The 26,929-nt window shown below is 39.0% G+C and overlaps 2 protein-coding genes across 3 annotated transcripts in view; one reads left to right on the top strand and one right to left on the bottom strand.

The window, feature by feature from the left end:
* ano8b (anoctamin 8b) overlaps nucleotides 1-14,689 on the top strand; it is a 38,207-nt gene extending 23,518 nt beyond the window's left edge. For both annotated transcript variants that reach the window (XM_069718111.1, XM_069718112.1), the window contains exons 4-19: nucleotides 1,002-1,140; nucleotides 1,313-1,409; nucleotides 1,642-1,758; nucleotides 1,961-2,088; nucleotides 2,200-2,361; nucleotides 2,457-2,609; nucleotides 2,930-3,056; nucleotides 3,251-3,306; nucleotides 3,440-3,514; nucleotides 6,092-6,339; nucleotides 6,646-6,805; nucleotides 6,912-7,304; nucleotides 8,444-8,635; nucleotides 8,922-9,053; nucleotides 9,697-9,807; nucleotides 10,198-14,689. In XM_069718111.1, coding sequence (XP_069574212.1) covers nucleotides 1,002-1,140; nucleotides 1,313-1,409; nucleotides 1,642-1,758; nucleotides 1,961-2,088; nucleotides 2,200-2,361; nucleotides 2,457-2,609; nucleotides 2,930-3,056; nucleotides 3,251-3,306; nucleotides 3,440-3,514; nucleotides 6,092-6,339; nucleotides 6,646-6,805; nucleotides 6,912-7,304; nucleotides 8,444-8,635; nucleotides 8,922-9,053; nucleotides 9,697-9,807; nucleotides 10,198-10,941 — 3,034 coding nt within the window. In that variant the 3' untranslated portion in view covers nucleotides 10,942-14,689. The remainder of the gene's footprint in view (nucleotides 1-1,001; nucleotides 1,141-1,312; nucleotides 1,410-1,641; nucleotides 1,759-1,960; nucleotides 2,089-2,199; nucleotides 2,362-2,456; nucleotides 2,610-2,929; nucleotides 3,057-3,250; nucleotides 3,307-3,439; nucleotides 3,515-6,091; nucleotides 6,340-6,645; nucleotides 6,806-6,911; nucleotides 7,305-8,443; nucleotides 8,636-8,921; nucleotides 9,054-9,696; nucleotides 9,808-10,197) is intronic.
* A 155-nt stretch (nucleotides 14,690-14,844) lies between these two features.
* dda1 (DET1 and DDB1 associated 1) lies at nucleotides 14,845-18,589 on the bottom strand. The gene is made up of 5 exons (XM_069718113.1): nucleotides 18,267-18,589; nucleotides 17,775-17,855; nucleotides 17,552-17,603; nucleotides 17,312-17,373; nucleotides 14,845-17,072 (listed from the first exon to the last, which is right to left on the bottom strand). The coding sequence occupies exons 1-5, from the start codon at nucleotides 18,273-18,275 to the stop codon at nucleotides 16,968-16,970; spliced, it is 309 nt and encodes a 102-aa protein (XP_069574214.1). The 5' UTR covers nucleotides 18,276-18,589; the 3' UTR covers nucleotides 14,845-16,967.
* Nucleotides 18,590-26,929: the final 8,340 nt, after the last annotated feature.

Genomic DNA, 26,929 nt, shown 5'->3' with positions numbered 1-26,929 from the left:
GCGTGCGTGCGTGTGTGTGTGTGTAGACTATATACAGCATACATGTACATGTTAGAACGAGGTGAGCTGTTGGCCTGTGGAGAACGGAGGGTGTGGTGCTGCATTATTATTGTCATTTCAGCACAAGGCCGCTGGGAAGGGCAGAAAGAGAGAAGAGGAGAGGGATGATGAGGTAAAGGGAGGTGGGCGAAGGAGAGAAGAGGACTGTGATAAACAGAGGGATGACGACTGAAGGGGAAGGGAAGCAGAGACAGTGTGGCTGAGGAAAGAAGAAGGAAGAAGAAAGAGAGGAGACATGGAGGAGGGGTTGATGGAAAATGAGATGATGAGAGAGGGTGATGAGTTAAGACATTAGAAGAGTTGAAGGAAACTGAGACTGAAGGACAATCCATCTCTGATAATTTTAGTGTTTGCCATTATTTTCCTTATCAACCTGGAACACTGGACAAATAAAAATGCTGTAAAATTATGTTGAAATATCTTGCGCAGCCAAAAAAAAAAAAAAAACACATCACTGACGTCAAAGAAAAATATTTTGGGATCAATTGTTAGTCTAGAAAATAAAAAAAGATGATAAAAAAAATGCCTGCCTAAATGTCCCAGAGTCACATCTTCCAACCTTCAGTCCAACCTTCAGTCCAAAAAACAAATTAATGTAGCAAATCCTAATACTTGAGAAGCCAAGAACAGCAAATGGTTGGCATTTTCCCAGTTAAATAAAACAATTAATTACTTTTTTGTCAAATGACAAATTGTTAAGTCATCTTAAACAAACACATTGACCATCAAAATGTTGTCATGTCCCTCATAATCTGGATAAAAAACAATGTTCGTGCACAAGATGCAATTTAAATACCTGGCATGAATGCTTTTTTTTTGTCACAACTGGAAAGAACAATGCTCTCGTGCTGTTACTATGCAGTCACTCTGCGCTGCTCCCTCCACCTACATTCTTCTGGGAGCCGAGCAGGAACATAAGGAGGTTTAATGTTTTCCTGCAGTTTGCTGCGAGGTGCTGAGGAGATGGGACTGAGGAAAGCCGTGAAGCCAGAGTTTGGTGCAGGAACGCGAAACTTCTCCTGTGAGGAAGACTACATCTACGAGAACATTGAGAGCGAGCTGTGCTTCTTCACATCGCAGGTCAGTCTCTCTCTCTCTCTCTCTCTCTCTCTCTCTCTCTCTCTCTCTCACACACACACACACACACACACACACACACACACACACACACACACACACACACACACATACACACATCTATGCAGATAAATATGCTCATGTGAGTTTTTCTAACATTCCATGTCCACTGCAGGAGAGGCAGAGCATAATTAAATACTGGCTGGACAATCTACGTGCCAAACACGGGGAGGTGCTTCATAATATCAACTTCCTCGAGGGCCAGCCAATCAGTAAGCTCCTTCCTGTCTCAGTACTGTGTAGTTAAACACTATTATCTTTGTCTTTATTGAACAGCAGACTGGCTTTGGAGATAATCTCCAAAAAAGTTGTTTTGGTTGTGATGGATGTGACTTTTTAATGCAGTCCGTACTTTTAATATTCTCTATTATATACATGCATCTACTCTTGTAGCTAAAAATGATGAACTTCAGTTTGTTTTGTTCTATGGTTTATTCTCTGCAGTACCAGAGCTGAGTGCGAGAGGTGTGATCCAGCAGGTGTTTCCTCTGCACGAGCAGAGGATCCTCAGTCAGCTGATGAAGTCTTGGGTCCAGGCTGTTTGTGAGAAACAGCCCTTAGGTCGGTAGATCAAAGCACACACACCTCTAACACGCTGGTACAATCACACCATGTAAGATCGTACTTTAAACACAGTTCAAATCACTTGCATTGCATTTCTTGTTTTGTGCTTTGTTCATTCCATTCTTTTACACTGTTACCAGGACAAAATGTTCATTCACCTTATTTATTGTAATTTGTATTTTATCAATAACTTATACAGATGATATCTGTGACTACTTTGGGGTGAAGATTGCCATGTATTTTGCCTGGCTGGGTTTCTACACCACTTCCATGTTATACCCTGCTGTGATCGGCTTTGTGCTTTGGATGCTCACTGAGTCCGACCAGGTGAGGAGAGACTCTGAAACACCCCTAAAACAACTTACATGACCACCAGAAAAATCATACCACCTGATCATAGTCATAAACGTTTGCATGTTTGTGTGTGGGCTGTCTCAGACGAGCCGCGACATCTGCTGCGTGGTGTTTGCACTGTTCAACGTGGTGTGGGCCACTCTGTTTCTGGAGCGGTGGAAGAGGAGAGGGGCCGAGCTGGCGTACAAGTGGGGAACACTGGACACACCTGCCGAATCCTTGGAGGAGCCGCGGCCTCAGTTTCGGGTGAGAAAAAAAAATAAAGCTCCGGATTCCTTCCAACTTTGTGTCATCTTCTTTCCTCTGTCATGTTGTTTCAAACTTTCTCTGTCGGTCTGCAGGGAGTGAAGCGCTGCAGTCCCATAACAGGATGTGAGGAGTTCTACTATCCGCCATGGCGGAGGCGTGTGTTCAGGTGGTTCGTCAGCCTGCCCATCTGTATCCTCTGTCTCTGTTTTGTCTTCCTGGTGATGCTCATCTGCTTTGAGCTGCAGGTCAGTCAGCTGTCAGCATCTGTCTTTTCTTATGTCCCGCTTTTATGCATGCAGCAGTGATGGGTTTAATTGTAAAATCATCTTACTTTGCATCTCTTTGAGTTTATCGATATTTCTTTTATGGGTGGTTTTAATGATGCAATTAAGCTTGTTAAATGTCTGTTCTTGAACCACAGAGAAAACAGGTTATGGATTGAACCCCTTACAAATGATACAATAGCAAGTTCTCTCTCCCTCAAAGTGTTGGTCCAATAGTGAACACAATCGTAAGGTGTCTTTTCTTGAGGCTGACCAGTAAAAAGCTGCATTTGTCTCTGCAGGAGTTTGTGATGGGGATCAAGGAAATGCCTCGGCTAGCTCGCTTCATCCCCAAAATCATGCTAGCTATCACTGTGACTGCATGTGACGAGGTGTACAGGAAAATTGCCTGCTGGCTCAATGACATGGGTAAGAGTGAAGCTGGACTGATCCGAGTCTGCCCTCAGAGCATCTGTAGTAGAGGAAAATCTTCATAAAGTACCATAATTTTCTTTATGGATCTTTATTTATCTCTACTTTGATACTTTAATCTGACAGTGTATTACATTCTCTGAGTGGTTCAGTAGATAAATTAAGAGATGGATTATGTTGTGTTTCCACAGAAAACTATAGACTCCAGAGTGCCTATGAGAAAAATCTCATCATCAAAATGGTTCTTGTAAGTGTCTCCCTTTATTTTACAATGATTAATTTACCAAAGTTAACTTACCTAACTTTGAAAGTTAGTTTTTAATATCATTCCTGTTGACACATTTCTTCTTAGTGACACCCAGCTTTTCTTTGTCTTCCAGTTTCAGTTTGTAAATTCTTATCTCAGCCTTTTTTACATTGGATTCTACCTCAAAGACATGGAGCGCCTGAAAGAGGTAAGAAATGCCCCGGCTCTAAAGTTTGCCCTTCACACATTTGGTTCAATGATTTATCTACTTTCAAAAATGCATAGGTGCAATCTCCCACCTTTTAAATGATTTGCTGTATGTGCTTACATGCTTTTATTTCCAAACCCATTCATCCACACATCCCTCCATTTGTTCGTCTGTGGAAGATGCTGCTGGTGTTGTCTCTGTTACGGAGTCTGCAGCGGCAGGTCCGGGTCAATGTGCTGCCTTCACTCTTCTTCAAGATCCAGATGCTTGTGCTGTCTGTTCCCGGGTTCTTCAGGGCTTTACTCAGGTCCAAAGTATGATCCCTGTTAATCCAGTCTGGGTGAGAGGTTCAAGGTCCACTCCTGACCGCCTCTGGTATCTCTTTGCATGCCACGCAATAAGAAACCAGCCTGCTGTGTAAAAGAACATATTCGGGTTTGCATATTGATTGTGTGGTGAAAGCTTGTAACTCCAAAGCTGATCATTTTAATGGTTTTATTGTGAATAATTCTTAGAGTGCTGTTTCTTACATATCTATTTTTGGAGAATTTGTAGCTGTCAGATTTTTTTATTTAAATTATCTTTTTTTTTTTTTTTTTTTTTTGCTGATTGAAACTTCAAAACATTCTAGAATCTTTGTTGTTGTTTTTTCTTTATTATGGGGATTTGAAGTACATTTCTTATTGGTCTCTTCCCTCCATGCAGTTTTTGTGAATCTGTTTTATTTTTTTCCCGATGAAACTCTCACCACTCGTACCTCAACTTCTCGCCATCTGTCAGTTTCTGTTGCACTCTCAGCCAAAGTGCCACTTCACTGAGCTCGTCATAATCTGTTAACGTCGCTGGATTTCATACGTTTCCCTGCCTTGAGTTTCTACCAGTACAGCCCAGCCTTTCCAAATATTTGACAAACTATATTTACTTTTTTCTAAGTCAGTCAGTCAGTCCTCTTGCTTAAGCTGTTTGCAGGAGTGGAATTACCTTGAAAACATAAGCAGACATGACTATCCCTGTTTGCACTTCATTAGAGAGAAACTAATTAAGTTAAAAAGCTGACCGAAGCATGCAAAAACCTTCAGTTAGCATTTAATTCACTCTTAAGTGACTAAAATGAAAACCATCTGGTGCTGTCATCTTGACTGTAACAGTGTGTGACTCAGACGGGTCTATGCTGACTGTTCCAGCAGGTAGCAGTGGGAGAACAGCATCTCCTTCTCCCCCGCCACTGACTGAAAGTAACATTGTGTCTGTGTCCTGTCAGGAATCCATTGTGCTTTTATGTTTGCATTCTGGGCCGTAGCTAGCAGCTACAGCATACAGTAATGTTTGTCTGCACTGTTTGACTTGGAGACAGTTTCTTTGAGATTAACGGTTTGTAAGCTGTCTGATGCTGCAGTTCTTGAAAATGTCCATCCTTTGGGTGCTTATTAAAGACGATAAACATAATAACTGCTCATTATTTGAGCATTAAAACACAATTCTGGTTTAATACCAGTTGATTTCTAGTTCCATAGTTTTGGCTGACATTTCTAGCAGCTTTGAGAATATATTTTACCTGTGAGGGTTGTTTCTGAGATCAGAAAACAAAGCAACATTATAACAGCCAACCGTGATGTTGTAGGAACCAGACGTAGTCAGATCTTACAGGTTATGAATGGAACAGTTTCACCAAATTAGCTGAAACGCCTTTATTCGGTAAAAGTGAAAGTAAAGTCCCCCTCAGTGGTGGAAATAATCCCTCATTGCACAGGAAACAGAAAGTATACTAGGTACGGTTAGATGAAAATGAACCATGAAATCAGTCTGCAAACTGATGGATGATTATAGCAGACAGTTGGATGATCATTTTGTCCGTGTTTCTTTCAAGTACAGTAAAAGTTGCTAGCCTTAGGGTTTGTTTAAAACCTGTATGAAGGTCTGTTTACATTTCTTAACCTTTCTCTCTGCAAATAAGATGTCGAATACAATCTTATTGCAAATGATAATGAAGCCCAGGACTATGAAAGTATACCATATAATTAGCCTCTAAGTTAACCCTATCTGTGCTCAGTCTTGTGTGTAATTTGTATTTGTTCTGCAAGGTGAGTAATACTGAAAGGCTCTGAGCGTCCATGCTCACCAGTCATTGGCCTCATTGCTCCAAAGGCCCTTAAAATGTGGTTTCAGTGGTTTTAACGGGAAGATCCGGAATAAATCAGATGGAGCATAAACCTGTGGCTGCACTGCTCCCTGTTGGTTCTTCAAAACATGTTAAACTTCAGAACGCATCTCCAATCTCTATAAGAGGAAATCTTTAATGCAAAGGGGACCGTTCAGCTACAGTTTTCTTCCATAGGTGATTTGCTTGTGGATCGAGTCTGCATTATGTAATTGTCTTTCAATTGATTCGGTGCATTTTTTTTTCCTTGAGGGTGTTTCCTGCACTCTCACCTTATGATTATGTCCTCTCTTCTGTCCTCCTGTTCTTCATCACCATTTTTCTAACCCCCTGCATTTTAAGTTGCGTGTGCTTTTCCGGGGAAGGGTTTCTGTTTCTGTTCCTGTTGTGTTGTGACTGTTTTCGTCTGTCCTCGTCAGATGCTGGCCACTCTACTCATCATACGCCAGTTCCTTCAAAATGTGAAGGAGGTGCTGCAGCCTTACCTGTATGAGCGCCACAAGCTGGGAGAGCTTACACTGAGAGCCATGTGGGACCTGCTGCTCTCAGTGCTGCTGAAATATGCCCGGCTGGCCGCTGGAAAAGCCCAGGCCTCTCCCTCTGACCAGGCCATGCCGGGACCTGGACTAAGGGGCACGAGGCCCGGAGTGGGGTATCTAGACAGAAGGTCACAGTCATTATTTAAACTCTACATCAGTAACAGTGAAATAAAATAACCATTGTGCTGTAGGGTTGTTAGAAGGTTAAATGATACACTGACTGGTGTGATGAACAATAACACTTGTGTATTTATCTGTCATTCACACCAACACTCACAGAATTCGTCACTGCAAACAGACCTGCCTGGGTTCAAATAAAAAGTCACTTTATCTTCCAGTTATGATTCATGCCTCTCAGACATTGAGTAAACACTGTGAGCAGTTAAACACACGCAGTTAGTCTGACGTCTATCTGTCCCTTCAACTCGTCTCAGGGAGAAGAAGTGTTTGAACGGGGGATGTGGAGTGCCAGACGAGGAGGAGGGGGGCGAGAGGGACGAGGCAGACAGCGGGAGGTTCAGCGAAGGAGAGACGGAGGAGGAAAATTTGATCGACTGTGGATTGAAGCTGAGGAAAGTCAGCTTCATAGAGAAGGTACAACACTGTGTGATGTGTGTTAACATGCTCATGCTGTAGAACTTTGTTAGTAGTAATGGTGTAATAGTGTTGTATGCTGTTGCTGATCCGTGCTGTTCTTAAGGTGGACCGAAGGCCGGCCTCTACTGGACCCCCCATGGACAACAGTTTCCTGGAGGAGGGGAGCCCGACGATGGTGGAAAAAGGAATGGACCCGGCCTCCGTGTTCGAAATGTGCGACGATGAGGATGACAACGGCATCCACGATGTGAAGGAGTCAGGTGGAGGCGCGACTGAGGGAATTAACGCTGCTGCTGGTGCCACAGCTGCCGCCAGCGCTGCCTCGCTGCCCTCCGGGTCTGAGAGCAGCGCTTCACTGCGTCACAGAAGAAGAGGGCGGAGCGTAGAGAGGGCGGAGCCTAAAACAAAGAGGGAGTCCTGGATAGATCCTCCTGAGGCGAGAGAGAGCACGACACTCACTCAGGCTGAGATGGAGAGCTGCATGCAGACATATGCGGTAAGAAGAACCTGCACGCTCTGCACAGGGTTTTAAAGGATGACACTTTGCATCATTTGAAACCTCCGAGAATAAGTTTCAGTATTGTCCAACCTGCCTGTTCTTCTCCTGTTTTTGTTTGTTATGACATGAATGTCATGATAACAGTTATCACATCTCTAGAAGGGAAAATTGTTGTTTATTTGTTCAAAGAGTATAAAATTCTCTCAGCTGTCCAAAAAACATCAGTAACACAAAAATCCTCTCAAACATTTGTCTGTGAGTTTATAACGCCATTAGCAAACTGTAGCCCCCCCCTTTATTGTATAGTGGCAGGCAAAGAAAACTACACAATGTTCACCTTAGTGTGTACATTACTTTAACAGACGCACTAAATAAACCAAAAGTGAGCCAGATTTCTGCATCACTATAAACACCCTGCCATGGGAATATGAATACATGCTGACCAGGACGTAGTTGGACGTTTCTCTGAAGTTTACAGCAACAGCTTCAGGGATTAGATGGAGGCTAGTTACCGTGTTTAATCATGATCAGAGTCACAGATGTGTTATGTTCAATTAAATTTATTTGGAAAACTGTAGGAGACTCTTACTCCTTCTCTTCCCTGCATACATGAGAGCAACACCTGGGTAGACATGAAGCCTTTAAATTAAGATCCATTTCACAGTCGAATCTACAGCACGTCACAATTTACAGTTGGACTAAAAGGTTATTTCTGTTGGATTAGCCAGAAAATAACTGAAAAATGTTGAATACCGTAATAGTTGGTAAACAACAGCCATATACTTTGCTAGCTGGGGAACACCTGACTTTTGTTCTTCTCATACTTTGGTCAGGTTTCATACATGAAACACTGCAACATAAATCCTGCAGAATCCCTCAGCCTTCACAGTTACATGACACCTCACACGTGTCCTACATGTCATGTGAATAACATTAGGTTACGTTTCAAAAGGCTAAAAATGGCTCCATGATATATCTACAAAGCCCAAAATATCAATTTTTGTTATTTGGCACCATTGCACATTGATTACGTCTGCAGAAATGAAATCTTGTCTTCTAGTTGCAAAATATTAGCACCCAGACTACACTAACTTTAGTACAGCTGTGGTTTAATGGTCTGCTTTGTTCCTTCTCAGGACACCTTCCAGGACTACCAAGAGATGTTTGTCCAGTTTGGTTACGTGGTACTCTTCTCCTCCGCCTTTCCTCTGGCCGCCATGTGTGCTCTCATCAACAACATCATTGAGATCCGCAGTGATGCCTTCAAACTCTGCACTGGCCTGCAGAGACCTTTCGGTATCCGAGTAGAGAGCATCGGCCAGTGGCAGGTCAGAAATACACTCTGTGACAGTTAAACACAGCCTCATGAGGTTTTCGCCTTGGTTGTAAATGAATTCACCCAAACTCACAGACAATTAAATATTCTAGTGATACTGCCATATGCTGTGGAGATGTAAAAGTCACAATCACTTGATTATTATGCAAACAGTGTTAACTTTAACCAAATTATCAAAATCTGGCTGAAATAACCGAGCAGAGGAAAATAATTCAGCAACTTCAACTTTTCTTATGTTTCCAGCAAAGCAGAAACCTGTTCTTTATTCTCCTTCACAGACTGCGATGGAAGCCATGGGCCTGATTGCCATCATAGTGAATTGCTACCTGATTGGTCAATGCGGTCAACTTCAGCGTCTCTTCCCGTGGCTCAGTCCTGAGATGGCCATCATCTCCATCGTCATCCTCGAGGTACCCAAAGCGCGTTCCTGCTCGTCAGTCTGGTGTGCTTAGAGCAGCGCTTTTCTCTAAACTTTTTCTCTGAGCTCTAGCATTTCTGAAAATCACTCTTTTCTTAGGATCCAGAAAAAACTGCGCTAATCAGAAAGCGTGCCAGGTTGTTGGGCTGCAAACACGACACAACATACTTAAATCATTTCAAATACTACAGATTTTAACTGTTTTTCACAACTTTTCTATTTAAGTTACAAAAAGAATCAAAACATCTGTGATTTGTAAACTGAAAATAATGAATAGTGAATGGGTCTCCAACTCACCAATTTTTTGGAAAAGTCTGAACAAATACATAAAAGCGCTCTCCATGTTTCTCCTACAGCTTGTAACATATTTAGATACCACTTCTGTCAGCTCTGTGGATGTGGCTGTCTATATTCAGAAAGAAATAAACAGCCTGCAGCTCTGTCTTGGCCTGATAAAGAAGTCAGGCCTATCAGGAGGATAATTTCAAAGCCCAAATGTTGCTGTGCTGGAACACTTTAAGAACATTATGAAGCACTGTGTCCTACTTCTGATTCTGTATTGTATGCTGATTACTCAACTTGATAAATGTTGGATTGATTTGATTCTACTGGTCCACCTGCTTGTCTGTTTTCAGCACTTTGCCATCCTCCTGAAGTACATCATCCATGTGGCTATTCCTGATATTCCCATGTGGGTCAGAGAAGAGATGGCTAAACTGGATTATCAGCGCAGGGAGGCCTTTAAGGTAAAGGATGAGGCAACACAAGACATATTCAGTTTGTCACAGAAAAGTTGAAAGTGAAGGATGAAGTTCATTAAGTTCAAAAGACCACCTTAATAACTTTTGCTGCACATATGCTGTTCTGCTGCACTGCAGGTTTCTATTGGGAGATAAATAGTTTATTTTAAACTGAGATTGTGATATTGTGAAACTAAGACTGTGTTCCAATAAGGGCAGTCAGCTATAGAGCCAAGCATAGAGAAGAGATTTGCTTGTAGTGGCCCCTGCAGTACTCAGGCAGGATTCTGTAGTAAGGGATTTGTCTGATGGGTAGCACCGCAGTATTGTAATAGTTAGCTGGCCTAGTGCTGATTCTCGTAAACTCATTGTGGGAATGTTTCCCTTCCTCTGCAGAAGCACGAGCGGCAGGCACAGCAGCATTACCAGCAGCTGCAGAGGAGGAAGAGGGAGGAGGAGGAGAGGCAGAGGCAGGCGGAGCATATGGCCCGCAGAGAGAGAGAGCGGGACGACAGCAAAGGCGACTCCTCTGGGGATCACCACCACGACAAAAGTCACAGCAGCAAATCACGTTCTGGGGGCGGAGGAGGAGGGGGCAGCGGGTCGGACAAGCCCAAGAGGCCCAGCTCCCTGTTGGCCAATAATAATGTGATGAAGCTGAAACAGATCATCCCGCTGCAGAGTAAGTTCTCCTCCAGTGGAGCCCGCTCCCCTCAGTCGCCCACTGGCAGCGAGCCCAAACTGCCCGGCTTCTTGAGCTTCAAATTCCTCAAGTCACCTGAGAATAAGAAGGAAGGTGCTGCTGCTTCTGCGTCTACCGCCACAGCCACTAACACCACAGCGACAGCATCATCATCATCATCTTCATTATCAGGTAGCAGCTCTCAGGAGCGTTCTCAGTCACCCAGTAAAGCCTTCAACCCTGGGAAACTGTTTAACTTTGGGAAATCTGAGGGAGGAACGTGTGTGAACGGGGCTCCGCTGCCAAGATCTGGTGAAGGATCATCATCACAGACATCAGAAAGACAAGCTTCCCGGTCTGACTTGAATGGCGTTCCAGACGAGATCCCCTCGCCTGGAGGGGAGGGGTCCGAGAACGGACATTCAGCAGACCCGGACCTGGCCGGTTCTAAAATCTAGTGGCTCCAGAGAGAAAAAAGAACTTTGGTTACATCTCAACCGAAGAGGTGATGTGTTTACTGTGACGAGAGGCCCGACCTACCTTCTGTGCTGTCCACAGGCCGTGTGTAGAAGTACTTGAAGAAGACAGAGGACAAGATGAAACCGATGAGAGATAACCGTTGTTTCGGGTTTGCTTTTTGTTTTCGCTGAGAGACAAAAAAAAAGGCTTTGTAAGAAAGACGTAAGCCCTTCTATCATGACCGAATAAAAACACACACACACACACACACACACACACACACACACACACACACACACACACACACACACACACACACACACACACACATTTCCTTACACACACAAAGCATACAAATTCTTCCTTGTCTGCAATACATAAAGAAATGCATGAGCTGCATTTCTAATATTTTTAAGCCTTTAAAGCAGAGAGCTACTTCTTGATTTCTTCTAGTCAGAAATTGTAAGTGTCTCGGTGGCCTCCCGGTAGGACATAACAGCCTGTTGTGGAGGAAATAGCTTAAAAAAACCCGACATGGTGGTATGAACGGATTACAGATTGTACATCAAATAACTACTGAGAGTGTTTTTTAACTGTCACAATGCAAGTGATCATTAGATATCTGTCTCATTTTTAACTGTGAGGAGTTTATGGGCCCTTCACTTTTGTACTGAAGTGGAAAAATGGAAAAGCAATATCAGTCGGTGTTTTAATAATTCTTATCAATCATCACACAAGCCCTCCCTCAATACTCATTGCTGATATATCACCAGCTTTATTTTCAAAGGTGGTGTCTGAGCTTTGTGCACTCCCTATCATCCTGTGGCAGAAACCAATTTGTTTGAAAAGAGAGAAAAGAGTTTTGGTAAGTCGAAGTGTCAATACCAATATTTTTCCCAGTGGAGGAGAGAGAAAAAACAAGAAGCAAAAGTAGATGAAGGTGATTTTCAGAAAATGGAGCATGGATGCCTGTTGCGTGCTGTTCTCCATCCAAGCCCGTAGAGCGCCTTGTAAACACAGATGGTGCTTCGTTCCACACACTCCAGCCAGACTTGGCAAATGAGCATAGAGTTTAAGAAGTATTTTGCACTAAACCCTGATGCTCTGCATAGAAACGTATCTCTCCCTTCAGGAGAAAACGCCGACACCAGCCTGCCTCATTTCATTATGCAAAAGCTGGATTTTTTTTTTTTTTTTTCTCCCAATTTCCTCCTTTCACATGCTGCATGCTATCAGCTCACCAGTTTTCACTCTCCACAACTATGGATATATTTCAGAATATTCAAACAAGCCTATTTTTTGTTTAGTTATTACAATAGTTTCTCTTTGATTATGATGATCTCCATGTAGTTTTTATATGTGCTTTTTGCTGGTGATGAAAAATTGCTTTTTTAACCAAAGCAGTATTTCTCAGATTATACTGTTAAGCCAAGATCTACAGTACTCTGCAAAGTGTTTAGGCACTCAATGAAAGCGGCGGCGGTTTCATAAAATAGGCCAATGAATAGTTTTTATTAATCAATTAACTTCATACAGAAGTGCTGTAAACATTAATAATAATAAAAAAATACGTATTTATTGCGACCACTCTTTGACTTTAAAATGGCATCAATTCTCTGAGTTACAATTGGCACAGGTTTTCAGGGCATTTGTCTGCCAGGTTTTTGAAACATCTTGTAGGACTTGTTGTTCTTCTTGTCGCTGAATATAGTTCTTTATGACTCTGGCTTTATGTTTGGGGTCATTGTCATGCAAGATGATCAGGCACTTCCTGGATGGTCATATTTTATGGATGAAAATCATCAAAAGCAATCAAAAACAGTTAAAAGTGCCTAAAGCTTTTGCACAGTACTGTATTATCTGTATACTCTGTTGTACTTGAGCACTGTTTTGTGTTGGAAAAAAAGGTATGTCCCTCTAGTAAGCAAGCCCATCATAAACCATCCATCGGTATTTCCCTTCTGCAGGCTCTCCAGAAGGCGGTGCCAGTTCATCAAAACATGTTGAACCACTTGTTTTGATTTTTGATTGACTATTTATTTACTCCAATCATCAGTCACTTGTTTTCAGTAGACAGCAGGGGCAGCAAATGTGAGTGTCTGGCTGCAGTTCAGATTTACTTTGAAAGGGAAATGCATGATGGGAGTCATTAGTCGAAAACTGAGAGAAGTTTCAGAGGCCATTGCACTGTACTGTAGGTTGAGAGAGTAAAACAATAACTATGCATTTCCACACTTTCACCTCTGGCAAAGGTTTTGGCAATAACACTGAGTTGAAGTTGACTTGTAATGCTATAACTCCAGACCACCCTCCCCACCTCCAGCACCAATTCATCCCCAGCCCGACTCTATGCATCTTTTCTTTACGTCCCCTCAATCCTCACCGTCAGCTCTCTCAGCTCCCTCCGGTCTTATATTTAATGTAAGAATTTACCCCCTTCTGCAATTAAAAACAACAGGAACTTCATCCATCGGGCTGCTTTGAGTTTACAGAACTTGTAAGCTTCAAACAGGCTTTTGTATTTCGTTGCCACTTTCATGTATCAGCTTCATAAGTCTGGTCCAGTTTTCAGTGGCAGAACAGACAAAAGAAAACGTTCACAGACAGGCAAAAAGATCTCACTGACATTAAATGCAATACGGAAATAGACAGGGCTTTGATTTGTGTGGTCACAGTATATTTTTACTGTCAATCTACAGTATGTTCTTTTTTTTTATATCTGGAAGTCACTGTTCATAATAAATGTCAAATGAGAAGTGCAGGGCAGAGAGAAATGTAATATCTTCGTCTTTGTGTATTAATCTCACAGGCTGGTCATTGTTAAAAGGGAAAAATAACAACAACATAACAGAGATGGTCCAACGTAGCTGAGCAAAGTCTCATGAGAACCTTTTGTTCCTGCAGCATTTGGATTTCAGGGATGACTGACATCATGATGCAATCGAGTCCATTAATTTTCATTTGAACATTTGTGTCGCAAGGATGAAGCAGTCTCCTAGCACTCATGACTAGAACCAGAGGGCAGGGATCATGGCTTTTTACTGATACTGTTGTGAGGTGCGTTCATAGTTCCACCTTATTCAGGTAAAACGATTCATAGAATAGAAATTATAGCATAAACCAATTTACCACTTAGTTCATTCTTGCACTGTAGGCAGCAGCAAAATATTTGACATACTGTTATAATGGAGGTCTTTAAATAAGCATTAATAGAAGTAACAGATCTTGAGCAGCTTTGGGATTCTCTAAAAACTTCGTCCCATAGCAGAAAACAGCAGCATCCCTGTTTTAAATCGGGCAAAGCACAGGCATCCCTCGTATGAGGAGAGCAGCTCAGACAGCTACATCTCTAATTCACCATCAAAGCAACCGCGGCTCTTTCATGAGTTTGGGCTTATCTTCATTTTACAAGCATTACGAGTCTGATGCGAAATCAGCGGGAAACGACAGAATGGGTTTAGTAAATGTACTGTGTTCTGGATTTTCAAGAGTGGATGTGAACAGGTGAGATTCTCACCGCAGCTACATTAAAACCCGACCTGAACCTCAAAATTAAGACATTTTCATGAAAGCCTCACTTACAGAACATCACATGCTCTTCCAATGTACCACTGTACAAAAAAAAAAAAAAAAAAAAAAAGATCTTTTAAAGAAAATACTGGGAAATGGGATTATTTATTTCTTTTAATTTATTTTGTCATATTTTTGTAAGACCTGAAAATAGTTAATAAAACTATTTCAAATGCATTTCATGTGTTGTGACCAGCTTGTTCCTGCAAAACCATCAATGTCTTGTTTTTTTTCTTCCTCACAAATGTTAACCTGAATTTCAGGATTTACAGAAAAAGTGAAGGATTACAGGAATAGAATCATGTATTTTAAGTACCACATGACAAAAACAATCATTTTCAATCCAGTTTTATTTGAGCAAAGCTAAAAAGAACATACCTGATCTAACACGCGAGATGGGGGCAAGGCTTAGGGTGTAGTCGAACAGTCTATCTGAGCAGAAGCATAACGTGGTTCAACGTTAAAAAACAGACAGGGTATTCACATTGTAGGTAGGAAGATGACTGACCACACTGCAGCATCGACTGTTAAAAGGGCAGGAAGGACAGGAGGCTTTGATGTGGCTCTGCTGGGCAGTGATAAGAATGTTTAAAAAAAAAAAAAAAATGAAGCTTTATTCAGTGTTATGACACCAATACAAACTGAATCTCAAGAACAAGGCAGGATGGCGACTGCACTTTACTGTGCATGCTTATTGTGCATTCTATGGCTGAAAATATAACGCCTCTTTAAACCCCCCTGTAATCATCTAAGCCAGCTCTCAGACAAAAACCATCCAGTACTGTCAAAAGACAAGGCGAACAGCGCGGCTCACCCGGGCCCTGAGCTGGGGGAGCAAAAGGGTCCGAACCATGATGACAAGTTGTAAGGCCTCTCGGCTAATACCTTCCACGGTCACGCAAGATAATGCCACAACCCCAACACCTCTGAAGTGTTATTACTAGTCCAGGAATATAACACCCAGCCGTGAAAACATCAACATGCAAGGCAAGATAACATCCACTGGGCACCGGGGCTCTTCTCTTTACTTTCACAAGGGTCGTTTTCTATTGTATCCATGGGCATGAATTAATTTACAAAAAGGCAGACACAAAGATACTCCATTAGATAAACTAATTCTGGTACTGGTAATTATTTACACAACATAATGAGTCTTTTCCCTTTTCCACAATTTACAACATGTTTCTCTTCCCTATCTGTGCTGTTTCTGAGTTGTGCAACTGAAAATGCCTTCTTACATCTTATATAATCATATGTAGGCATAACTTTTTCCATCTTTTTATTTGACTTTCTTTTGGTGAAAGAACAGCTAAAATGTAAGAGAAAATCCCATTTTTGACTAGCCTCAATTAGCCAGAAGGTGGTGCTGGATGTAACAATACTTCTCAGACACGCTACCACAAAATTTATCCTCCGAGCACAAGTCCCAGAATAGAATGCCGATTTTCACCATAAACACACATCTAAGAGGGATTCTGGAAGAGTTGCTTCTACTTTGTGCTGTTCTTCACAGTGAATTGTTGGTTCTGTCGATTCAAACAGTGTAGAGAAATGTTGCAGTGCCCCCATGTGGTTGCAAAGTGGGCAGTGAAACTGAGAGGGTGGGCACTGTGGCAGGCAGGAAGCTCATTGCCCCACACAAACAATAATAGTTATAATAAAATTAAAACGGTAACAAAATGTCCTCACAAATCAGAACAGACTCTCCAGATGACAAAAGGCTACACAAGTCATGTACCAGTTATATTTTCAAGAGCAGTGTCTGACTTTATCTGTCAAGTCTGTCTGATCTTAAATCTACTCACTTTTTCAACTATTCTCTCACCTCTCTCTCACACACACACACACACACACACACAACACACAATACACACTCACAGCTCAGCATGCACACAAACACATACATGTATACTAACACACACCAGGGAATTGCCAACATAATTAAACAGGATGAGGTCACAACCTGGTATTTAGCTGGACTGTGGAGGAAATGCTAAGAGTGCTTTTCATTTTAAATAAGAACTTTTAATTTGAAATAAATACAGGAAGTTGCAGCTGATCAGTGATGCAACTTTATCACTTTGTCAGGGACAGATATTTGCATTTACTGGGCTGACCTCGCTGTTGTGGTCCAGCCAAACAACAGTTTAAGGTCTCCTTCCTGACAACAGTGGTATTCTGTCAGTGTCAGTCACTAAAAGTGACTTTGAAATCACTTCTGCTTACATCATTACATGATCTTTGCACCATAAATAGCTGCTTTGTTGAAGTGAATTTCCTGAACTCACTGTGGGTGACTCAATATTATGCCGGGAAAGGCATCCTGCCAACGTGCAGAATGGCAAGATTCCTTAATTCAGGTGAGATTATCCTTTGTTTTTGTTAGTTTATATTGGCTATACCCTGCATACGCAAACACACACGCATTCACACACACACACACACACACACACACTTATGAGTCCTCATTCATCTCTTGGCTATCTGTCCTGGCGATCTTCCTTGGGGGGGCTGGGCTGTCGGCCTCCCCTTGCTCCTGTTCCCTTTTCTTTGCTGCATTCTGTTTGACAGAAAGGATAATGCAGCAATCAGTGGTTACACAAACCTTTTTCTTTTTTTAAAACAATAATTCAGCAACTGTAGTAAAGACACCAAGGATTAAGTGTTGTTTTATATCACTTGTGATTAACTATACCTGGATAAAAAAAAAAACTCATTACAAAGACCAATTACTGTCAATTAATAAGGCCAGGTTTATAAAAAAAAAAAAAAGAACTCTGAAGAACTGCACATGCTCACCTTTTTGTCCCACTGCTGATGGAGGTAACGCAGGAGGATGTTGGTTTTCTCCGTTACAATAACTGTAAGGAAACACAGCACGCAATATTAACAACAAATGATCAGTTTAGGGTGTCAGATGATGCCTTAGTAAATAAGCATTTAATGAAACAATGAGAATGTTAAATCATGACAAAGGTTTTTTTAGTTAGTAAATCTTTACAAGTTAATTAATAGTTTGAAATTCCAGACTGTACTTACTCTGTTCAGAGGGGTATTCACGTGTTGGAAGGTACACAGAGGGCCTGCGGTTCTACACAACAGTTTGGAAAGAAAGTTCAAAATGATGCTTGTTCCTTCTTCCGGTCAATTTTTTTTTATTTTTTTTATTTTTTTAATAAAGTACAAGTTACAGAACAGCTGCAGCATTTAAATATAGAATATATTTTAACCAATCTTTATCAACAGCAAATTATATACTTACAGATGCTTTACAAACGGAGTCTGCATGAAACCTGCTGAAGTTGCTCTTATTGTAGACAGGAAGTCCTTTCAAGAAATCAGCCTGTGGGGGGGGAGAGGGGTAGGTATTCATTAAAAACCTGCAGCTACGTCATTTCTTTCATCTTTAAATTTAAACTCACCCTAAAAGACTGCAGGTCTTAAGACAGCTTGCCCTTAACAAAGCCTCCACTTTGAGGCATTTCACAAACAACAGTCCAGATTGTTGTTGTTTTATCCAGATATTTGAGACCCTGCTGACGACTGAATATACACTCAGGATCACAGGGCGTCCCCTCGTCTGAGTATCAGACCAAGTGGTTTCAAATGAGCGAGACGGAGCCGAGCCGAGCACGAAACGATGCCGGTCGGCCTCTATAGATGAATGCCGATAATTAACGAGCTCTCTCCGTGACCATATTGCCCTCTAAAGAGCTGCTAAACTAACGCTGTACGCGCGGTGTGTGAGGACTACCTTCTCCATGATGACGGGGGTTGTTTCCAACGTCGAAACGCCGCCGACTTGCGGACTCGGCTCGGTGTCTGTTGTTGCTGGTCGTGATGGCCGCGCTAGCTCACCAGCAGCTAGTGAACCGAGGCAGCTGTCCGATCGGGTCCTCTTGGCGAAGAAAGCAGCGACCTTCACACACAAGCTGTTGTTTCCATTCTAGATCCTCGTGTCCGTGAGCAAAATGATACAGCTCTCATAGAAATATAGCCCAGGTGGTCATTACGTGAGTTCGTAATGCTAGTAACACAGGACTTCATCTAGCGTGATGGTGGCGACGCTTCCTTTGATACGCCCCGAGGACGCCCATTGGCTTAGGCTTGCTCCCACGTGGTCATAGGTTGAGCAGACAGCCTATCATTAAACGCGACATGATTTAGCTCCGCCCTATAGCGTCGACCGGCACTTCGTCATCCGGGACGGGCTCACATCACCACGCCCCTTTATGGGGGAAAACATTGGATGCGTTCAAACGTATGCGGTGCTGCGAAGCGCTGATTTGTAGTAATGTGTAGTAATTCCAACTGGACACATTCTTGTTAGTTAAAAAAAAGAAGTCATACTATAGAAAGTGAATTTTTCCTATTTTGAAAGTGAAAATTTCTCTTGAAAATTTTGAAGGGGAAATTTTCCCTTTTTTGAAAAATTTGAAAGTGAAAATTTCTCAGAAATTTTGAAAGGGAAATTTTCCCTTTTTTGGAAATTTTGAAATGAAATGTGAAGAGTCGTACAATAGTATCTCCCCAAAATCACAAAAGAAATTCATAGTATCCCAGGCACAATGGTGCAGTGGCTGGTGCCTTTAAGTATGACTTATTTTTAGCATGTGGTCGGAAATATGACAAAAAAGTCATACTATATACATAGTCCAAAATATGCAAAGAAAAGTCATATTAAAAGTCGTATTATGAAAAAAATATTCATAATATAGCATGTCGTCAGAAACTTGAACAAACAGTCATACTATAGCGTTTCGGCATGTCATCCGAAATATGACAAAAAAAGGCGTCTAAAATATGAAAATAAAGTCATGTGTATATATATATATGGTCCAAAATATGCAAAGAAAGTCATACTTTAGCATGTCGTTGGAAACATGAAAAAAATAGCCAAAAAATATGTCGTCCGAACGGATGTACGGCATTGCATGATGGTTAGAGCCGGCGCTGCGGCCGCAGTTTTTTTTTTTGAGTCAGGTGCTGCAGCTGCTCTTCTTCGGCTGCACCGGGTCAGAACCTCCTCTGTGCCGACACTTCTCTGTCTTTATAGGTTTTAAGTTTCACCAACATGCCACGGTTTTTATTTATTTATTTATTCTTAAGCCTTCAGAAGAGTTATCACCTGTCATCTTTCCTCATTTATTGATCCGCTCCTTCTGCTGCTCAGATTTTGCGTCTGGACATAGACACACTAGTTTTACATCCAGCAAAAAAAGAAGAAGCTGTAAACAGAGATTGTTAGATTTACTTTTATGTGTCCAACACTGATGTAAACTGTCCGGTCTGTACGTTTTAGAAAGCAACATATTTGGGTGAATAAACAGTGTCAGCTCATCAGTTGGAAATATTGAGGTCTACACTCATAAACTTCAGTAACAAACTACAGAGCTGCTGCTGAGACACAGCTGGAAGGATTTGTATGTGTGTTATTGCTCGTGCCTTTCATTGAGAAGGTCATTGTTTCAATTCCCACTGGACTGGACTGGACTGTTAGTTAAAAAAAAAAGTCATACTATAGAAAGTGAAATTTACCTATTTTGAAAGTGAAATTTTCCCCACTTTTTGTTAGGAAATTTTGAAAGGGAAATTTTCCCTTTTTCGGAAATTTTGAAAGGGAAATTTTCCCTTTTTTGGAAACTTTGAAAGGGAAATTTTCCCTTTTTCGGAAATTTTGAAAGGGAAATTTTCCCTTTTTTGGAAACTTTGAAAGGGAAATTTTCCCTTTTTGACAGGGAAATTTTCCCTTTTTCGAAAATTTTGAAAGGGAAATTTTCCTTTTTTGGAAAGTGAAATTTTCCTTTTTCGGAAACTTTGAAAGGGAAATTTTCCTTTTTTGGAAACTTTGAAAGGGAAATTTTCCCTTTTTCGGAAACTTTGAAAGGGAAATTTTCCTTTTTTCGGAAACTTTGAAAGGGAAATTTTCCCTTTTTTTTGAAACTTTGAAAGGGACATTTTCCCTTTTTCGGAAACTTTGAAATTGAAATTTTCCCTTTTTCGGAAACTTTGAAAGGGAAATTTTCCCTTTTTCGGTAATTTTGAAAGGGAAATTTTCCCTTTTTTGGAAACTTTGAAAGGGAAATTTTCCCTTTTTTGGAAACTTTGAAATGGAAATTTTCCCTTTTTGAAAGGAAATTTTCTTTGAAAGAAAGGAAATTTCCCTTTTTTTGGTAATTTTGAAAGGGAAATTTTCCCTTTTTTGGTAATTTTGAAAGGGAAATTTTCCCTTTTTTGGAAACTTTGAAAGGGAAATTTTCCCTTTTTCGGAAACTTTGAAAGGGAAATTTTCCCTTTTTTGGAAATTTTGAAAGGGAAATTTTCCCTTTTTCGGAAACTTTGAAAGGGAAATTTTCCCTTTTTCGGAAACTTTGAAAGGGAAATTTTCCCTTTTTTGGAAACTTTGAAAGGGAAATTTTCCCTTTTTCGGAAACTTTGAAAGGGAAATTTTCCCTTTTTTGGAAACTTTGAAATTGAAATTTTCCTTTTTTCGGAAACTTTGAAAGGGAAATTTTCCCTTTTTCGGAAACTTTGAAAGGGAAATTTTCCCTTTTTCGGTAATTTTGAAAGGGAAATTTTCCCTTTTTCGGAAACTTTGAAAGGGAAATTTTCCCTTTTTCGGAAACTTTGAAAGGGAAATTTTCCTTTTTTGGAAACTTTTCCTTTTTCGAAAGAAAGGGAAATTTTCCCTTTTTCGGAAATTTTGAAAGGGAAATTTTCCTTTTTTTGAAACTTTGAAAGGGAAATTTTTCCTTTTTCGAAAGAAAGGGAAATTTTCCCTTTTTCGGAAACTTTGAAAGGGAAATTTTCCTTTTTTTCGAAAGGGAAATTTTCCCTTTTTTGGTAACTTTGAAAGGGAAATTTTCCTTTTTCGGAAACTTTGAAAGGGAAATTTTCCTTTTTCGGAAACTTTGAAAGGAAATTTTCCCTTTTTCGGAAACTTTGAAAGGGAAATTTTCCCTTTTTCGGTAATTTTGAAAGGAAATTTTGAAAGGGAAAATTTTCCTTTTTTTTGGGGAAATTTTGAAAGGGAAATTTTCCTTTTTCGGAAACTTTGAAAGGGAAATTTTCCTTTTTCGGAAACTTTGAAAGGGAAATTTTCCCTTTTTTGGAAATTTTGAAAGGGAAATTTTCCTTTTTCGGAAATTTTGAAAGGGAAATTTTCCTTTTTCGGAAACTTTGAAAGGGAAATTTTCCTTTTTTTTGAAAGGGAAATTTTCCCTTTTTTGGATTTTGAAAGGAAATTTTCCCTTTTTTGGTAATTTTGAAAGGGAAATTTTCCCTTTTTCGAAAGGGAAATTTTCCTTTTTTGAAAGGGAAATTTTCCCTTTTTTGGAAACTTTGAAAGGGAAATTTTCCTTTTTCGGAATTTTGAAAGGGAAATTTTCCCTTTTTCGGAAACTTTGAAAGGGAAATTTTCCCTTTTTTTGGTAATTTTGAAAGGGAAATTTTCCCTTTTTCGGAAATTTTGAAAGGGAAATTTTCCCTTTTTTGGAAACTTTGAAAGGGAAATTTTCCCTTTTTCGGAAATTTTGAAAGGGAAATTTTCCCTTTTTTGGAAACTTTGAAAGGGAAATTTTCCTTTTTTTGGAAACTTTGAAAGGGAAATTTTCCCTTTTTGGAAACTTTGAAAGGGAAATTTTCCTTTTTTTGAAACTTTGAAAGGGAAATTTTCCCTTTTTCGGTAATTTTGAAAGGGAAATTTTCCCTTTTTTTGAAAAATTTTGAAAGGGAAATTTTCCTTTTTTCGGAAATTTTGAAAGGGAAATTTTCCTTTTTTTTTTGGAAACTTTTTTCGGAAACTTTGAAATTTTCCCTTTTTCGGAAACTTTGAAAGGGAAATTTTCCTTTTTTTGGAAATTTTGAAAGGGAAAATTTTCCCTTTTCGGAAATTTTGAAAGGGAAATTTTCCCTTTTTCGGAAACTTTGACAGGGAAATTTTCCCTTTTTCGGAAACTTTGAAAGGGAAATTTTCCCTTTTTGAAAGGGAAATTTTCCCTTTTTCGGTAACTTTGAAAGGGAAATTTTCCCTTTTTCGGAAACTTTGAAAGGGAAATTTTCCCTTTTTCGGAAATTTTGAAAGGGAAATTTTCCCTTTTTCGGAAACTTTGAAAGGGAAATTTTCCCTTTTTCGGAAATTTTGAAAGGGAAATTTTCCCTTTTTCGGAAACTTTGAAAGGGAAATTTTCCCTTTTTCGGAAATTTTGAAAGGGAAATTTTCCCTTTTTCGGAAACTTTGAAAGGGAAATTTTCCTTTTTCGGAAACTTTGAAAGGAAATTTTCCTTTTTTTTGGGAAACTTTGAAAGGGAAATTTTCCTTTTTTCGGAAACTTTGAAAGGGAAATTTTCCTTTTTTTCGGAAACTTTGAAAGGGAAATTTTCCTTTTTTGGAAACTTTGAAAGGGAAATTTTCCTTTTTTGGAAACTTTGAAAGGGAAATTTTCCTTTTTCGGAAACTTTGAAAGGGAAATTTTCCTTTTTCGGAAACTTTGAAAGGGAAATTTTCCCTTTTTTTGGTAATTTTGAAAGGAAAATTTTCCTTTTTTGAAGGGAAATTTTCCTTTTTCTTTGAAAGGGAAATTTTCCTTTTTTCGGAAACTTTGAAAGGGAAATTTTCCCTTTTTCGAAACTTTGAAAGGGAAATTTTCCTTTTTTTGAAACTTTTGAAAGGGAAATTTTCCCTTTTTCGGAAACTTTGAAAGGGAAATTTTCCTTTTTTTGGAAATTTTGAAAGGGAAATTTTCCCTTTTTCGGAAATTTTGAAAGGGAAATTTTCCTTTTTCGGAAACTTTGAAAGGGAAATTTTCCCTTTTTTTTTTGAAAGGAAACTTTGAAAGGGAAATTTTCCCTTTTTCGGAAATTTTGAAAGGGAAATTTTCCTTTTTCGAAACTTTGAAGGGAAATTTTCCCTTTTTCGGAAACTTTGAAAGGGAAATTTTCCTTTTTTTGGAAATTTTGAAAGGGAAATTTTCCCTTTTTCGGAAACTTTGAAAGGGAAATTTTCCCTTTTTCGAAATTTTGAAAGGGAAATTTTCCCTTTTTCGGAAACTTTGAAAGGGAAATTTTCCCTTTTTCGGAAACTTTGAAAGGGAAATTTTCCCTTTTTTGGTAATTTTGAAAGGGAAATTTTCCCTTTTTCGGAAATTTTGAAAGGGAAATTTTCCCTTTTTCGGAAACTTTGAAAGGGAAATTTTCCCTTTTTCGGAAACTTTGAAAGGGAAATTTTCCCTTTTTCGGAAATTTTGAAAGGGAAATTTTCCCTTTTTTGGAAAGGGAAATTTTCCCTTTTTCGAAAGGGAAATTTTCCCTTTTTCGGAAACTTTGAAAGGGAAATTTTCCTTTTTTTTGAAACTTTGAAATTGAAATTTTCCTTTTTTCGGAAACTTTGAAAGGGAAATTTTCCTTTTTTTGGAAACTTTGAAAGGGAAATTTTCCTTTTTTGGTAATTTTGAAAGGGAAATTTTCCCTTTTTTGGAAACTTTGAAAGGGAAATTTTCCTTTTTCGGAAACTTTGAAAGGGAAATTTTCCCTTTTTCGGAAACTTTGAAAGGGAAATTTTCCCTTTTTCGGGTAATTTTGAAAGGGAAATTTTCCCTTTTTCGGAAACTTTTGAAAGGGAAATTTTCCCTTTGAAAGGGAAATTTTCCCTTTTTTGGAAACTTTGAAAGGGAAATTTTCCCTTTTTCGGAAACTTTGAAAGGGAAATTTTCCCTTTTTTGGAAACTTTGAAAGGGAAATTTTCCCTTTTTCGGAAACTTTGAAAGGGAAATTTTCCCTTTTTCGGTAATTTTGAAAGGGAAATTTTCCCTTTTTCGGAAATTTTGAAAGGGAAATTTTCCTTTTTCGGAAACTTTGAAAGGGAAATTTTCCTTTTTTGGAAACTTTGAAAGGGAAATTTTCCCTTTTTCGGAAACTTTGAAAGGGAAATTTTCCTTTTTTCGGAAACTTTGAAAGGGAAATTTTCCTTTTTCGGAAACTTTTGAAAGGGAATTTTCCTTTTTTCGGAAACTTTGAAAGGGAAATTTTCCCTTTTTTGGAAATTTTGAAAGGGAAATTTTCCCTTTTTCGAAAGGGAAATTTTCCCTTTTTTGGAAACTTTGAAAGGGAAATTTTCCCTTTTTTGGGAAACTTTTGAAAGGGAAATTTTCCCTTTTTGGTAATTTTGAAAGGGAAATTTTCCCTTTTTCGGAAACTTTGAAAGGGAAATTTTCCCTTTTTCGGAAACTTTGAAAGGGAAATTTTCCCTTTTTCGGAAACTTTGAAAGGGAAATTTTCCCTTTTTTGGTAATTTTGAAAGGGAAATTTTCCCTTTTTCGGAAATTTTGAAAGGGAAATTTTCCTTGGTAATTTTGAAAGGGAAATTTTCCTTTTTTGGAAACTTTTCCTTTTTCGAAAGGGAAATTTTCCCTTTTTTGGAAACTTTGAAAGGGAAATTTTCCCTTTTTCGGAAACTTTGAAAGGGAAATTTTCCCTTTTTTGGAAATTTTGAAAGGGAAATTTTCCTTTTTTCGGTAATTTTGAAAGGGAAATTTTCCCTTTTTCGGAAACTTTGAAAGGGAAATTTTCCCTTTTTTGGAAACTTTGAAAGGGAAATTTTCCCTTTTTCGGTAATTTTGAAAGGGAAATTTTCCCTTTTTCGGAAACTTTGAAAGGGAAATTTTCCTTTTTTTTGAAACTTTGAAATTGAAATTTTCCTTTTTTCGGAAACTTTGAAAGGGAAATTTTCCCTTTTTCGGAAACTTTGAAAGGGAAATTTTCCCTTTTTCGGAAACTTTGAAAGGGAAATTTTCCCTTTTTCGGAAACTTTGAAAGGGAAATTTTCCCTTTTTCGGAAACTTTGAAAGGGAAATTTTCCCTTTTTGAAAGGGAAATTTTCCCTTTTTCGGAAACTTTGAAAGGGAAATTTTCCCTTTTTCGGTAATTTTGAAAGGGAAATTTTCCCTTTTTTGGAAACTTTGAAAGGGAAATTTTCCCTTTTTCGGAAATTTTGAAAGGGAAATTTTCCCTTTTTTGGAAATTTTGAAAGGGAAATTTTCCCTTTTTTGGAAACTTTTGAAAGGGAAATTTTCCTTTTTTGGTAATTTTGAAAGGGAAATTTTCCTTTTTCGGAAACTTTGAAAGGGAAATTTTCCTTTTTTCGGAAAGGGAAATTTTCCTTTTTCGAAATTTTGAAAGGGAAATTTTCCTTTTTTCGGAAACTTTGAAAGGGAAATTTTCCCTTTTTCGGAAATTTGAAAGGGAAATTTTCCTTTTTTTTTTGAAAGGGAAATTTTCCCTTTTTCGGAAACTTTGAAAGGGAAATTTTCCTTTTTCGGAAACTTTTGAAAGGGAAATTTTCCCTTTTTCGGAAACTTTGAAAGGGAAATTTTCCCTTTTTTGGAAACGAAAGGAAATTTTTTTTTTGGAAATTTTGAAAGGAAATTTTCCCTTTTTCGAAATTTTGAAAGGGAAATTTTCCTTTTTTGGAAATTTTGAAAGGGAAATTTTCCTTTTTCGGAAACTTTGAAAGGGAAATTTTCCTTTTTTCGGAAACTTTGAAAGGGAAATTTTCCCTTTTTCGGGAAATTTTCCTTTTTTTGAAAAGGGAAATTTTCCTTTTTCGGAAACTTTGAAAGGGAAATTTTCCTTTTTTTTCGGTAAACTTTGAAAGGGAAATTTTCCTTTTTTGGAAACTTTGAAAGGGAAATTTTCCCTTTTTTTTGAAACCTTTTTCGGAAAGGGAAATTTTCCCTTTTTTGAAACTTTGAAAGGGAAATTTTCCCTTTTTTGGAAACTTTGAAAGGGAAATTTTCCCTTTTTCGGAAACTTTGAAAGGGAAATTTTCCTTTTTTCGGAAACTTTGAAAGGGAAATTTTCCTTTTTTCGGAAACTTTGAAAGGGAAATTTTCCTTTTTTTGGAAACTTTGAAAGGGAAATTTTCCCTTTTTCGGAAACTTTGACAGGGAAATTTTCCCTTTTTCGGAAACTTTGAAAGGGAAATTTTCCCTTTTTCGGAAATTTTGAAAGGGAAATTTTCCCTTTTTCGGAAACTTTGAAAGGGAAATTTTCCTTTTTTGGTAATTTTGAAAGGGAAATTTTCCTTTTTTTGGGAAACTTTGAAAGGGAAATTTTCCCTTTTTGAAAGGGAAATTTTCCCTTTTTCGGAAACTTTGAAAGGGAAATTTTCCCTTTTTCGGAAACTTTGAAAGGGAAATTTTCCCTTTTTCGGAAATTTTGAAAGGGAAATTTTCCTTTTTCGAAACTTTGACAGGGAAATTTTCCTTTTTTTGGAAACTTTGAAGGGAAATTTTCCCTTTTTTGGAAATTTTGAAAGGGAAATTTTCCCTTTTTCGGAAACTTTGAAGGGAAATTTTCCCTTTTTCGGAAACTTTGAAAGGGAAATTTTCCCTTTTTCGGTAATTTTGAAAGGGAAATTTT

The sequence above is a fragment of the Brachyistius frenatus genome, unplaced genomic scaffold, assembly GCF_029030835.1.
Source record: "Brachyistius frenatus isolate BFR_SWC_R1_liver_20210118 unplaced genomic scaffold, ASM2903083v1 Contig_186, whole genome shotgun sequence".
Classification (NCBI taxonomy): Eukaryota; Metazoa; Chordata; class Actinopteri; family Embiotocidae; genus Brachyistius; species Brachyistius frenatus.
The sequence above is the reverse complement of the archived record's forward strand: the minus strand, read 5'-3'. Positions and strand labels throughout refer to the sequence as shown.

Excerpts from the sequence above, each read along its gene's own strand:
- dda1 (XM_069718113.1), bottom strand. Across the intron at positions 17,604-17,774 it reads ACTCCGTTTGTAAAGCATCT|AACCGCAGGCCCTCTGTGTA; the intron begins GTAAGTATATAA and ends ACTGTTGTGTAG. Across the intron at positions 17,374-17,551 it reads TGAATACCCCTCTGAACAGA|TTATTGTAACGGAGAAAACC; the intron begins GTAAGTACAGTC and ends GTTTCCTTACAG.